Source organism: Leiobunum rupestre, chromosome 7 (genome assembly GCF_980474605.1).
Source record: "Leiobunum rupestre chromosome 7, qqLeiRupe1.1.hap1, whole genome shotgun sequence".
NCBI classification, from domain to species: domain Eukaryota; kingdom Metazoa; phylum Arthropoda; class Arachnida; order Opiliones; family Sclerosomatidae; genus Leiobunum; species Leiobunum rupestre.
In genome coordinates this window covers 54,454,213-54,467,071 of record NC_143390.1, presented here as the reverse complement: position 1 = coordinate 54,467,071, position 12,859 = coordinate 54,454,213, and the positions used below count along the sequence as shown (strand labels likewise).

Genomic DNA, 12,859 nt, shown 5'->3' with positions numbered 1-12,859 from the left:
ATATCAATTATTTTTCGCACCTCCGTCTACCATGTCGTCACTTTCCACGCCAAACAAACAAACGACACTTAACGACATTCCGTCCATAGCAATAGTCCCATTTCGATATATATATATATATCGATGTGGAACTAAAAATGGTCATCTCCGTCGCCAATTTGTTTGAACGACAACTTATTTATTATTTAATGATTAACTAAACCGAGAGCACCGCTTACAGGTTACATTACATAAGGTGGCGAACACGCAGACTGATCTTAATTCTAATTAACTAATTAATTTTGAATAAAATAAAACATTACAATATTACTCTCTTATTGCTCATGGAGGCGTATATTTTTGGGAGCTTATATACGCTGGAAGGTCCTGCGTAGATCACAAAAAATATACGCCTCCATGAACAAGAGAGTAAAATTGTAAATGCTAGGAGGAGGACGAGAGGTACAGGAATACAAATTATGATTTATAGACCCTTTCCGGTTCAAAATATGGTCATAGACATCGGTCCCAGAAATAGGGTATTTGTCATTTGGAAGACTGAATGTATTTTTAACTACATTACCAGTGGCGTAAATAGCGCCCCCGCAGCGCGGTGGTGCCCCCGAGAATTAGTGGCCCCCCAAACGTTTGTGATCAAAATCGGTGCTATTTAAAAGGGCTCAGAGTCGTTTTTCGCGGAGGGCAGGAGTTCCTAGTTACAACACTGTGCATTACTAAATAAATGAAGATACAAATTTAGATTAAAAGTAATATTTGCACCTTAATGTCTTTAACTGGTATGAGGCTCTCTAAACAGTTTTTTCAGTTCGGAGAATAGTTTTTGTTATAATAGTTTCGAAGCTTTGCTCTAGCTAAAGGCAGAGCCGTACCTAGTCCAAATGGCGCCCCCAGAACCTTAAGTAGAAATTTTTAAAATTTCAATAGCTAATTTAAATGAAAATCATCGATTTTGCGCCCCTAACAGTTTGGCGCCCTGGGTCCCTGCCCCTCTCGCCCTACCCAAGGGACGGTTCTGGCTAAAGGGCGCCAATAGACTTACCAGCACCCCCTCCAAATACTGGGTGGCCCAAATAGACGATCTTAAGTAAATGGCGATCTCAACTTTCTATATTACGATCTGGAAAATACGCTACAATCTATTATAACAACAATTACTACAATGACGGCGATATCGACCTTGAAACAGTGATCCCATAATTTGGAAATTATCGTCACCCTATTCTAATAAATATAATGTACCGAATGTGGAAATTTCTCAACAAAAATTTAGCCATCAATGATAAACTCGACCAGTAATGTAGCGCCATCTCTTACAATTTATTTGAAGTTACAACTAAAATTTAAAATTTGTTCACGTAACTGTAAAATTTAGTTCGTTATTTCTTTAATTATCAAAATATATTTACATAAATATCGTTAAATTTGCCAGTAAACTTAATAATAATTCCTTCAGATGGCACCCAAAAATGTTACGTAACTCGTTAAGAATGTTTGGTATCTGCCGATAAAAAGCTTACGTTCTTACACCGGTCACATAAGTGTAAAAATCTATTAGTTTTAAAAAAATGTGCAAATAAATAATTTTATCATTTACTCCAATTAACAAGAACATTGGCACCAACTAAAAGGCATACCGGCTTACTTGGCAAACGAGTTAGCCAAGGTAAGAACAAAATTCGCGAACTTGAACGCCATTTACAGCTATGATCGAAATAAAAACACACCTACGAGGACAAAAGGCATACCAACAAGAAGTCGCGTTAGCTTTATTATATACAGGTCCCAACCATTTTTATCCTTAACTTTACTTCGATTTGATTAAATTTTAAGCATTTTAGGATTACTTTAAAACAATTCCACTCAATTTTAAGGATAATTGTGAGCGTTTCAACGGCGTTTGGAGCTATTCTGGAAAATTCATACTTGTGAGATTAAAAGGCATACCAAGAAAGAAATCGCATTAGCTTTAGATGGGTCCCACACACAGTTTTGTAAATTGTAATCGTATTAACGCTCTTTGGAACTAGATTCAAAAAGGTTACCTTTGAGATGAAAAGACAACATTTTTTAGGAAAACTTTGAAACATATTTATTACACTAGTACTATACATTTTCCGATCGTTCGGTGTGCATGAAATCGAATCTATCGCGTTCAGGGTAAAGTATGAGATTGCTCGCACTGGAACCTACTGGTCAGTGTTTTGAAGAATACCTCTTTAACCAGTTTCAGACTTAGAAAGGAAATCATTCTAGAACAGATGGCGCGAGCAGGGACCAATTAACACAAAGACACCCCGTTGTGGTATAGTTAACTAACGAAAAACTAGAGTCAAACGGGGTTAAGAAAAGGGGGTTGAACCTAAAGCTGGTTCACGTGGCTGCCATGTTGTGGCGCGTAAAGTTTCATTTTTCGGATGTAAATTAGCTTGAATTGTCCTTCTTAATTTGAAGTAAATTAAAAATGAATTTTTCTTCACTAACTTATGAAACAATATTTATTTCTCCACTTAAAACGGGAAAAAAGATTAGGATGTCGATTTTGTTTCTGGTATGTGTTTACCAAGCCTTAATAAACAGCCATTTTACAGCTATCAATTTCAGAATTTAACTATTGTAATATTGATATCATAGATTCTTTATTTAATTTTTGAACTCGGCTTGAAAAGGAGCTCCGGCTCGAAAGCTTGCCACGAACAAATTATATGTAAGTGTTTTTATATATAATTAAAATATTTTAAAACATGTCATGAAGTATCGTGTCTCGTAAAGTATTATATAGGTAAAAAAATTTGATATCATAGATGATGATGATTCACGGAATTGTATAAAAAAAACTCCACTCTTATGCTGTATCTTAAATCACTTTTACTCGTTTAACATACACGGAGTTTTTTCAATTTTCCAATACAAATATAATATAATGCTTAAAAACTATCATTAAACGTATTGTTGCAGCCAAAAAAAACTGTTGTAAAAACTGAGATAGAACCGTCTATTTTTTTTTCAGAAGTGATAATGAAAGGAACTGGATGGCGGTAGCCGTTTCCTTAATGTGACGTCTTGACCCGAGTAAAATTCTGTCGGGGGGGGGGGGATAAAAAGAGAAATAGTATTTAACAAGGGTCTTTCGGAACTCACTGAAGGAAAAACTTGGGAACGCGGTGTCCTTGTGTTAATTAGTTCATAGCGCGGGTTTAAAATCATTAAACTCTGAATAAAGTTTGTCCTCTTGCGACACTTTTAAATATAATACTAAATAAAAATAAATCAAATCTACATACCACTATCTCTAATTGGGTATTTATTTAAAGGAGAAAATACCAAATTGGTTCGCTATTTTTTTTTTCAAATTGCAACTCGAAAGTTCTTAATCAATCAATCGAGGCTAGATGTTTTATTTCCGATAATTAAAATAATTTGATCTTGTCCATTTGTTTAAAGGAAATCTATCAGTAATGATAATCTTCATCGTTGTAATCGTTTCTCAAGTGGTCAACTGCCTGCAATTACTTCCAACCATTACTTACGATAATTCGATTTTTTTCGAGAAAGTGAACTTTTCCGATAGTATGAGCTCCTTGATAGAGGAAGGATTTAAAAAATCAGAAAAGATTCTTGTGGCTAATGTGAAAGATGAGACTAAACTATCTGCCGATGGTAAGTTAAATTTCAAAACAGTTAAATACATACAATAATATATCAAGATTAAGCCACTCCTCGAAACCCTGAAGGGGAACTTGTGCGAATGTATATTGTACACAATAAAGCTAAAATATGCTCTCCTTCAAGTTCGCACTACACGATTTCGATTTCTATATTTCTGAAGTCATGTTTATGCGGATTGTAGAGGATATAGGCCAATTCCCACGGTGTTGATTAAAGTAATTAATCGGTGAGCCTTGTCGGGCTGAATACTCAGGCCTGACGAGAATGAGAAGAGGACGGTGATGCCAATTTCTGGGGTCCACAAAGGTTCTGGGAAGTGGCCTAAAAATTAATATTAAGAGCTCATGAACAAAACAAACAACAAGAATATTAGATTTTGAACTAATTGCGTACATTAAAAGATCAATTCTATTGACATAACTTTAGTTGGATTGTTTAAATTTTGACTGAAGTGGATTACACGATTACGGAAAACGGTGCTTGGACAAATGAACAGCTATAATATGAATAGATCATAAGACTTCACCTTAGGAACGGAAACAACAATAAACCACTCTACTCTGGTCCATAAAGGTATTCTGTCATCCAGTAAATAATTTTCCCAGGACTCCGGCCGTGTTACTACTTAATATGGCAAATTGCTATAGTCGTATTACGAAACAAAACGGCCTCCTTTTTTGACACTTTTCCTTCAGAGGTTTCTATAGAGAAATTTGTATTATTTTAAATTTGTTTTCCATAAAAGAATACAGCCTGTTTTTATACTAGATGGTCTCATCCCGCCTGATGAAATTTCTGCCGAATCAAGACTTGAAATTTCTTTCCTGGCCAATGCAGAAGCCATAAAAATGCAAGCCGAACAAAATGTGTTTGAAGGAGCAACCCAATTTCTGCGAAAGAAGTAAATTTTGGTTTTCTAATTCTTATTATCGGTTCAGTATATTTTGACGGTTTGGGTCGAATTGCGCCGTTTTCTTTTACGCACTTTTCCATTTCCGCGGCGCCGTCAGCCGCCAATATTTAGAATTCGTCTAGAGTACAGGCTATAATTCTGGATGTACATGTAGTCAGTAAACAGTTATTACACTACGATCTCAACCTAAAAGCTGAGAAGCTACGAGTCACTGTTTGACTGGCGATATATTTTCAAGCGACTAATTCAACAAATGATATTTCAACTAAGCAAAACATTACATTTTTGGGTATTTACAGCGCGACCGGATATTAAACATAGACGAACAGTGCAGCTGGGTGGTAAACAAGGTAATTTTAAGAAATTTCTGCCAGAAATAACCCTTAGAATGAATATTTAAATCATGAAAATCCTCGCAAATGGGAAATCTGCGCAAATGATAAACCGCGCAAATTACCATTTGCGCAACTGGATAGCTGCGCAAATGGGAAACGCGCATTTGAAAAAGTGCGTAAATGGAAACTGCGCAAATGAGAACTATCTGCGCAAGTGGACAACTGCGCGTATGAAAAATGGGCGAATGAAAATCGCGTTTATGGAAAAATGCGCAAATGAAAACTGCGCTAATTGAAAACCGCGCGGTTGGTCCGTTACCATTTTCACAAACAACATTTGTATCTACACATTTTATATAGCAAATTCTCCGCACCGCCTTAAAATATAATTGGCATGGTTGTCCAAATGAGCGATTGTTAGTTAACGGGGATACCCACCTTGAAAAAGATACAAATTATTTTCTGTGTGTCCGAAAATTGACTGACGCGTCGTCTGCTGCTCTCTTAGCCCGGAAGAGTTGCCGAGCAGACTACGCTACGACGCAGGGGAAGTGTTCTTCATAAAATAAGGAAGGGTAATTTTTACCTAACGGCTTTCGGAAGCGAAATTTTTTTTCCAACCATGGAAATTGATTTCGAATAAAATATCAACAGAAGAAACACTTACATGGAAGTAAAAATCAAATGAAATTTAATTTGAAAATCTAATTTGTACTTAACTAGCGTTTCTAGATCAAACTAAAGTTGAAGGTTTTCTACAATACCTCACTTTATTGTTTGCCACTGAAAATTTCATGGATAGGAGTCGTTGAAGCGAAACAACTTAATGAAAAATTAAATTGTTTATCTAAAATGTTAGTTTGTCAAATTAATATTTTCTACGTATTTGTGTTATGGAAAATTTTACGAACGTTTGGGACACCATTATGACAACAAAGGTAAAAATGTTTTCTTAATTTCTTCTTAAGATTGCAGTTAACTCCTAACCAGGCAACGAATGGTCTTCCTCTGCTGAAACTGTCTAGCAGCCCTCTCGGAGCAAACGCCGTGAAAGAATGTCAAGCCCAGTATCTCACCAACTGCGTCGACAGCGTGTATAGCACGATAGATGGCAGTTGCAACAATCCCGAAAACCCTATTTGGGGCCGATCCAACACCTGCTTCGAAAGATTGTTGCCAGCCAAATACGAAGACGGTATTTTATCAATTATTTTAAGTTTTAAAAACGTAGTGTGCGAGACTTCTGAAGAAGCAAAGCTGATGGATAGCGACCTCATTTCTAATAGCTAAAGAATGTCTGGCTGGTTTTCGTTTCGAATAAATTTCCCCAAGAATGTATTGATTAATTCTTCAGGAAAATGACTATATTGAGACAATTTTTAGCTTTTCTCCAAATCCCTCTCACGCTCGCAACGTAGGCTCCTTTCCCTAAAATCAATAAATCATATTGAGTCCCCAAATCGCTTGTTTTCCGATGCGATTGTGAGCGCTCACCCATGACGTTTTTCTTTCCAGTGGCGGATTATCCAGTAGGCGCATTAAGTCCTCAAAATTAACATAGCAATAAAAAAATTACAAAAACCACTTTTACTTAAAAGCACCTTATGATATAATTAGGCCTAAGGCCTCACAATAACAATGTCCGACAATGTTTCTTCCCCCCTCTCACGCCGGAGTCAATTTTGACCGGCCACCTGAATTAAGGCATTAAAGAATGCTAGCTGACATGGACCTAGGGTGGTGCCCAGTGTATTAGTCTCGTTGATTATTATTATTATAGTCATTCTCCTGATGTATAAATAAATACATAAATTCTTGATTTCATGATTTCCCGAAGATATTATCCACCTACCTGCGATTGTACCTCCCCCATTACCGACAAAGAAAAGGAAAGTCGACGGTGCGCAGGTCGCATTTGCCCCAGGGAATCATGAGGCCACATTATCCGTTAACCCGAATACATGCTTATGCGAAAATATCACCTTAACTAAAAAAATTCAAGCTTAATAAACAAGCGGTATTTCTCAACGCTGTGATATAAACGCGTGAACTTTAAAGAACCCTTTGTTTGTACACAATAGAAATTTAATTGAGACAATATTTGATTGGTATTAGATCCGTCTTTTAACCTTGTCAGAACCTTCATTCAAATGTAATATCAATTTGACCGATAGGGGATCTCTATTATTAGGCTTTTGGGATCTTTGGAACTGCTAAGGTAAGAACTATTTATGAAAAGTTAATCGATATAAATTATCGAAAATTAGGGTTCCATAAAATTCAAACCATTGAAAGAAGATTGTAAATCGATGGGAAATAAAATCCTGCGGCGATCGCTATTTTCCAAAGCTTTCGCTCAACTTGGGAAATTGGCTTGCTAACCTACTTTGTGTATGTTCACTGGCATACTGCGTGACGTTTTACAATAGAACCGAGTCTTAGACCATTTAATTTGGTAATTCGTTCTCCTTTAAAATGAAGCGTTGAAACTTGGTTGATTTGATAGACAAACATATTAATAAAGTACTACAGCAGCTGGGCCTTATCGAATTTAGCGGTGGTGTTCGAGTCAGGTTGGATCATTCAAGGGGAGAGGGTCGGGTTGGGATTAATTATTGCCTTCGCTATATTCCTATTTCCCGTTTAGGGATCTCAATTCCGCGACAATCAGTGACGTGTAATCCACTTCCCAACCCTCGCAACGTTTCCTTGTTACTCTTGAAAGACCTCAATGTTTCCAATCCGATAGCCACTCATATGACTATGCCATGGGGCCAGTTTCTCGTACACGATCTGATACTTACCCCAATAAGCCGAACTGGTACGTATGGTTCAAGGCGTGCCAAGGTTGGTACGGTAGTCCGTGTTTTCGCTTGGCCACACCTTAGTGCGGACATTGATTCTAGAGTTTTCGTCGCCAGTTGAAGCCAAGCCAATCAAATGCTGCAACGTCGAAGGACCGCTCCATCCGGAGTGTTTTCCAATTAGCGTATCGCCCAAAGATCCTTTTTACTCACGGTTCAACGTCACTTGTTTGAACTTCGTTAGATCTTCCACTTGCTCCGATTGCACTCTGGGCCCGCGCCAACAAACCAACCAGAGAACGAGCTACGTCGACGGATCCCAAATATACGGAAGCACTCTGAAAGAATCTATTCAACTTCGTTCATTGTCAAATGGTCAGTATCTACAAATTCATTTTCGGATCGTCATTTTAACTGTAATAATCAATCATTCTAAATGTGATTTTTTAGTTTAATTTATGATTTAGTTATTCAAATAAGGATTTGTTGGTTGAATCATGATTTACGCATTTAAATTTAGACATTTGTATCAGGATTTTATTATTTAATATCACTTGAACAATGACTTTATCCCTCGAATTACGAAATTTAAACCATGATTTAATCAGTCGAATTATGTGATTTTAAACATAATGAAATCAATCGATTTTAAACCTTTTATGACTTAATCACATTAAATCACATAAATTGTGGCCTTTTAATCAATATTTTATTACTCATTATAGTCGAATTGTCTTCCAACACGAGTAACAGGTAGGAAAAAGGTCACCGGTGTGCCCTTCAAACGCGTCGGAAGACGAACGTTTTAAGGAACAAATGTGATACCGGAATTTTTTTTAAGTAATTGAGCTTATTGTAAGCGGACTCGGGAATGGGGGGTTCAAAGCCAAAAATGGTCATTTTCCTGAATTATAAAAAAATAATACATTCTTTGTATTTCTGAAATTGCAACTCCTAATGGTTTTCAAGTCAGATTTTACTACGCCTTAAAACATTTAAATCAAAATGGAAATGTTAAATTAAATTATTTGTTTATAAAAAAATAAATAAAATTAAAAGGATTTATCGAATTAAAAATTGGAGAATATCCCAGTGGCCTCTAACTTCAAGTGAACCGCTTTCACAAGGAACGTTGTATTAATGCAGGCGAACTTCAGTCTCAGTTTTCAAACACATCCGGGGAACTTTTGCCCAAGAGCGCAAACATCGAGACTGATCAGTGTAGCAGGCCAAAAAGCAAACCTGACGGAATTTGCTTCCGAGCGGGTGAGTTGCTCTGCTAAAGCTATTCCAAAATATTAACTATTTCGGCAATACTTTCATTAATTTTCATTAGGAGACGCTCGTCTTAATATTCAGCCGGGATTAACTGCAATACACACTTTGTGGCTACGACAGCACAATCGAATTGCTCGTAGCTTAAAGAACATCTCACCATCGGCTAGTGACGAGGACATTTTCCAGAAGGCCAGGTAACTTCTATTTTGATATTTCGATGAGCACTGCTTGGAAAACTACACTGGTCTGTTTACCCGTCAAATCACGAAATGCAAATTTTACACAAGCAAGAAATATTTACGAATTAAAAAGTTGTGTAAAGAATATTTTTAAATGTCACTGTTATTTGGGGTATTTCGCCGTGCACTATTTATTTTTAGTTTATGCAATGGAAACGTGCGAAGGCACGTGTTTCGAGTGCATATGAGTAAAGAAAATGAATTCTTCTTAGTAAGAGTTCAATTATGAACTTCTTATTTCGCTAATAAATTTTTTCCAAACGGGGTTTCATTGTTTCCTTGGCCCTTTTAAATCATTTGAAACGGTATAAATATTGTCAGTTCTTTCAAGAGTCAGTTTAAATAATAAGTATTATAAAAGTAATCCCTTGAATTGACTGACAATAGTGCCATAACAGCTCATTATGCCGGCCATTACCAATGATTTTGAATATGAGTGTTAACCCCTTCTTATTTCTCATTGAAATATCTATGAAACTCGTTTTCACAAAGAAATACCGTTATCTCAATTTTCCATTTTGAGAAAAGTTAACATTATATTTAAAAAAAATAGCAAAACCACAAAAAAAGGGAACGGCCCGGCAAAGACCTCGCCGAAGTCGACCCCACCCGACCTTAACTAATAATAAAATAGCTAGAGCAAACACACGAGAACTACCCAGTACCGCTTAGTTTTCTCCCCCACTTCTTGGTCTCTTTACTTGTTCGCGTTTTTACTCCTAACAATAAAATAATAAGATAAGCTAATACCCAAGGCACCAGCGACTTCTAAAGCTAATTTACAAGTGGCCGGGTTAGAAAAATCCTCCTTCTGGCTATTAAAAAGTTCCAAATTAAATAGTTCTTTTCTCGTTTACTACATGTATAAATCCATTAAATTTGTAGTTAATACAAAATGTCGGCGTCCACATTTTATCGCGATAAAATTAAGATTAAGTGTTATCAAGAAAGCGGAGTTGTTCTCGATATCGGAAAATAGTGTCTTCACTAACAATTTTCTTTTCCCACGCGTTATGTGAAGGCGATTGGTTATAGCGCAGGAACAAATGATTGTGTTCAACGAGTTTCTGCCTGTGGTGATCGGAAACGTTTTCACGAAACATTTCGACCTTAAACCAAAATATAATGGATACACCAGGTAATCTTAAATTTTATAAGACTCTTCTCACCGTGACTTAATTAATGTTAATCCTTCACGGCATTAGCCAGTTGTAAAGGAAGGACACACCGCCCCACGGCATTGTCACTCTTGCCTTAGACAAAACTAATATAATATCTTATAATTAATTCTTCCCGATCATCAAAACTGCGACTCAGAAAGAAACATTATCTTGTTTGATGTAGTTTTTTTTAATGTAATTCGTCAGTTACGACCCAAAGATACGACCGGCAATCGTACTAGAATTTTCGACAGCTGCTTTCCGATTTGGTCACTCGCTCATTCAGAACCTATTCACGGAGATTGGAGGGAGTGCCGCGAATTTCGATCTCAAAGATAACTTCTTCTTTCCATTCGGACTCTACAACGGAGAATTCGAGCCAATGCTCCGGGGACTTTCCAAACAACCAGCGCAGGAACACGACCGGCATCTCGTGCGATCTATTTCTCAACATTTGTATCAAAGTAATTTTATTAATTCGACCATGGGCTCGGCCACTGTTACTCTCAGTACTGAATGGTATTTTTTGTGAATTTTTCAGTACGTGGAGCCTCGTTCGGTTTGGATTTAGGAGCGTTAAACATTCAAAGAGGACGTGATCTTGGACTTCACGGTTACACCAAATACTTGGACTACTGTTTTAACATTAAGGTAGCTAGTTTCAAGGATTTAGAAATGGTGATGACTTCCGAGAATGCCAAGTTGGTAGAGAGCGTTTACGCGTAAGTTTATTCGCCTTTTTCTGATCCGCTTTTTTCGATTTTACTCACACTAATCAATTCGCGTAATTTGTGTACTAGCTGTTTTAAATGAGTACGTTATCTTGGCGTTAGCCGTGTACTACACGTACTTTTCAGGTGATCTCCACCGAAGCCATGTTATCCGCGTACAGTTCTCGTGATCTTGACTTAATCCGTGTACTCGGCGTCCTCTGTACGTGATTTGAGTCTAATACGTGTACTCCGTGAAATTTTGCGAATCCTGCGTAACTGTCGCCTATTTAGCGTAATCTTCGCGTAATATCATAAGCCTATCATAAGGTCCCACATAAGCAAAGGTCTAGGCGAAATTTTTAACAATCACATACCCGTTATTAAGAGGAAGGATTTCTAAATCTGCACCTCCTCGTGGATATGTTCTCAACTAAGCATTTCCCCAAATGAATTTCGCGCGTTGCGACCATCAGTAGTAGGGTTCTGCTACCCATGCTGGTTCTGTCACCTGTCCGGGCGTGTGGACGCTGGCGTAGGGCATTTGATGATGGACCTCCGGTGGTGTGGTTTCAATCTTACCGGTACACCGGGCTATAAATCTGATGCATGCCTCCAGGACAACGCCGTTACCAAGGGCTTGAATGGTAGACCTTGGCTTATTGGGACCTTATGATAGGCTTATGGTAATATCGAAGAACTCATCGTAATTTTCGTGTTGTATCGAAGTACTTATCGTAATCTCTTCGTAGATAGACCTATCTTAATATTTGCTAGATCTGCAATTACTTTCCTTATTATTGACATCTCCCTGATTGTAGATTCGGTTGTCAGGGAAAGTCATGAGACGCAAAGCACGCGACGCGACGCGAAATTTTAAGAATTCCTAATTTTGCACACGCTAAGCTTGCTCGTGCGTGAAATTGGATTTTGCATGCGTGCGCCCTCGAAATTAGCTTGCAAGATTTGTGTGCCCCTAAATACGTTGATTAATTATGGCGATAAATTGTCCAACAGTGATCCGTCGGACATTGATTTGTTCGTCGGGGGATTAATGGAAACGCGTTTGAACGGAGCAGTCGTTGGCCCTACTTTCGGCTGCATAATTGGTCTGCAGTTTTCACGCTTGAAACGTGGAGACAGATACTATTTCGAGCACGGGAAACAGACTGGCAGTTTCACTCCCAGTAAGGATTTCAGAATAGAACTTTTTTATAAAAGAAAACTGAATTGATGAGCATTATTGTTGTATATTGATTTATCGAATTTTGACAGTATTACCCATAGGAAGTATTTGGATAATAAAGAGCTAAAATTTAGTATGTCCAATAAAGACACAAAGTATCAGAAATATATACATAGATAATGACCTTCAGTTACAAATTAAAGTGCTTGAGTTGACATATATATCTTTCAAATATAACTTAAAGATTGCCCTGTGAAATGTCGAACCAAAAATCGTCTACTTCGTTGTCGTTTATTAATATTGGTGTTTATAAATACAAGCCTTTGAAATTTATTAAGGCTTTTCCTCCTTAACGAATTTATGGATACATTACGGTCCATATTACATTTATATTGAACACTTTAGAGATTAAGCTTAGTTTAAGTTAACTAATATTTCATCTAGTCATTTAAATTTACACATTAAAGCGTTAATGGTTAATTTCGTAAAATAATAGTACTAGTATACTTAATTTACATTTATTTTATATAAAGGTTTTGGTTAAAATTTTAAAATGAAGAAACGTTTT

At 37.1% G+C, this 12,859-nt stretch overlaps 1 protein-coding gene across 1 annotated transcript; it reads left to right on the top strand.

The window, feature by feature from the left end:
- The first annotated feature begins 3,455 nt into the window (after positions 1-3,455).
- Positions 3,456-12,339, top strand: LOC149937471 (chorion peroxidase-like). The gene is made up of 11 exons (XM_090153779.1): positions 3,456-3,657; positions 4,435-4,567; positions 5,883-6,109; positions 7,562-7,735; positions 7,803-8,093; positions 8,865-8,984; positions 9,055-9,190; positions 10,257-10,373; positions 10,603-10,859; positions 10,937-11,117; positions 12,123-12,339. Exons 1-11 carry the CDS (start codon positions 3,456-3,458, stop codon positions 12,337-12,339), a joined length of 2,055 nt encoding a protein of 684 aa, XP_090009905.1.
- The last annotated feature ends 520 nt before the right edge of the window (positions 12,340-12,859 follow it).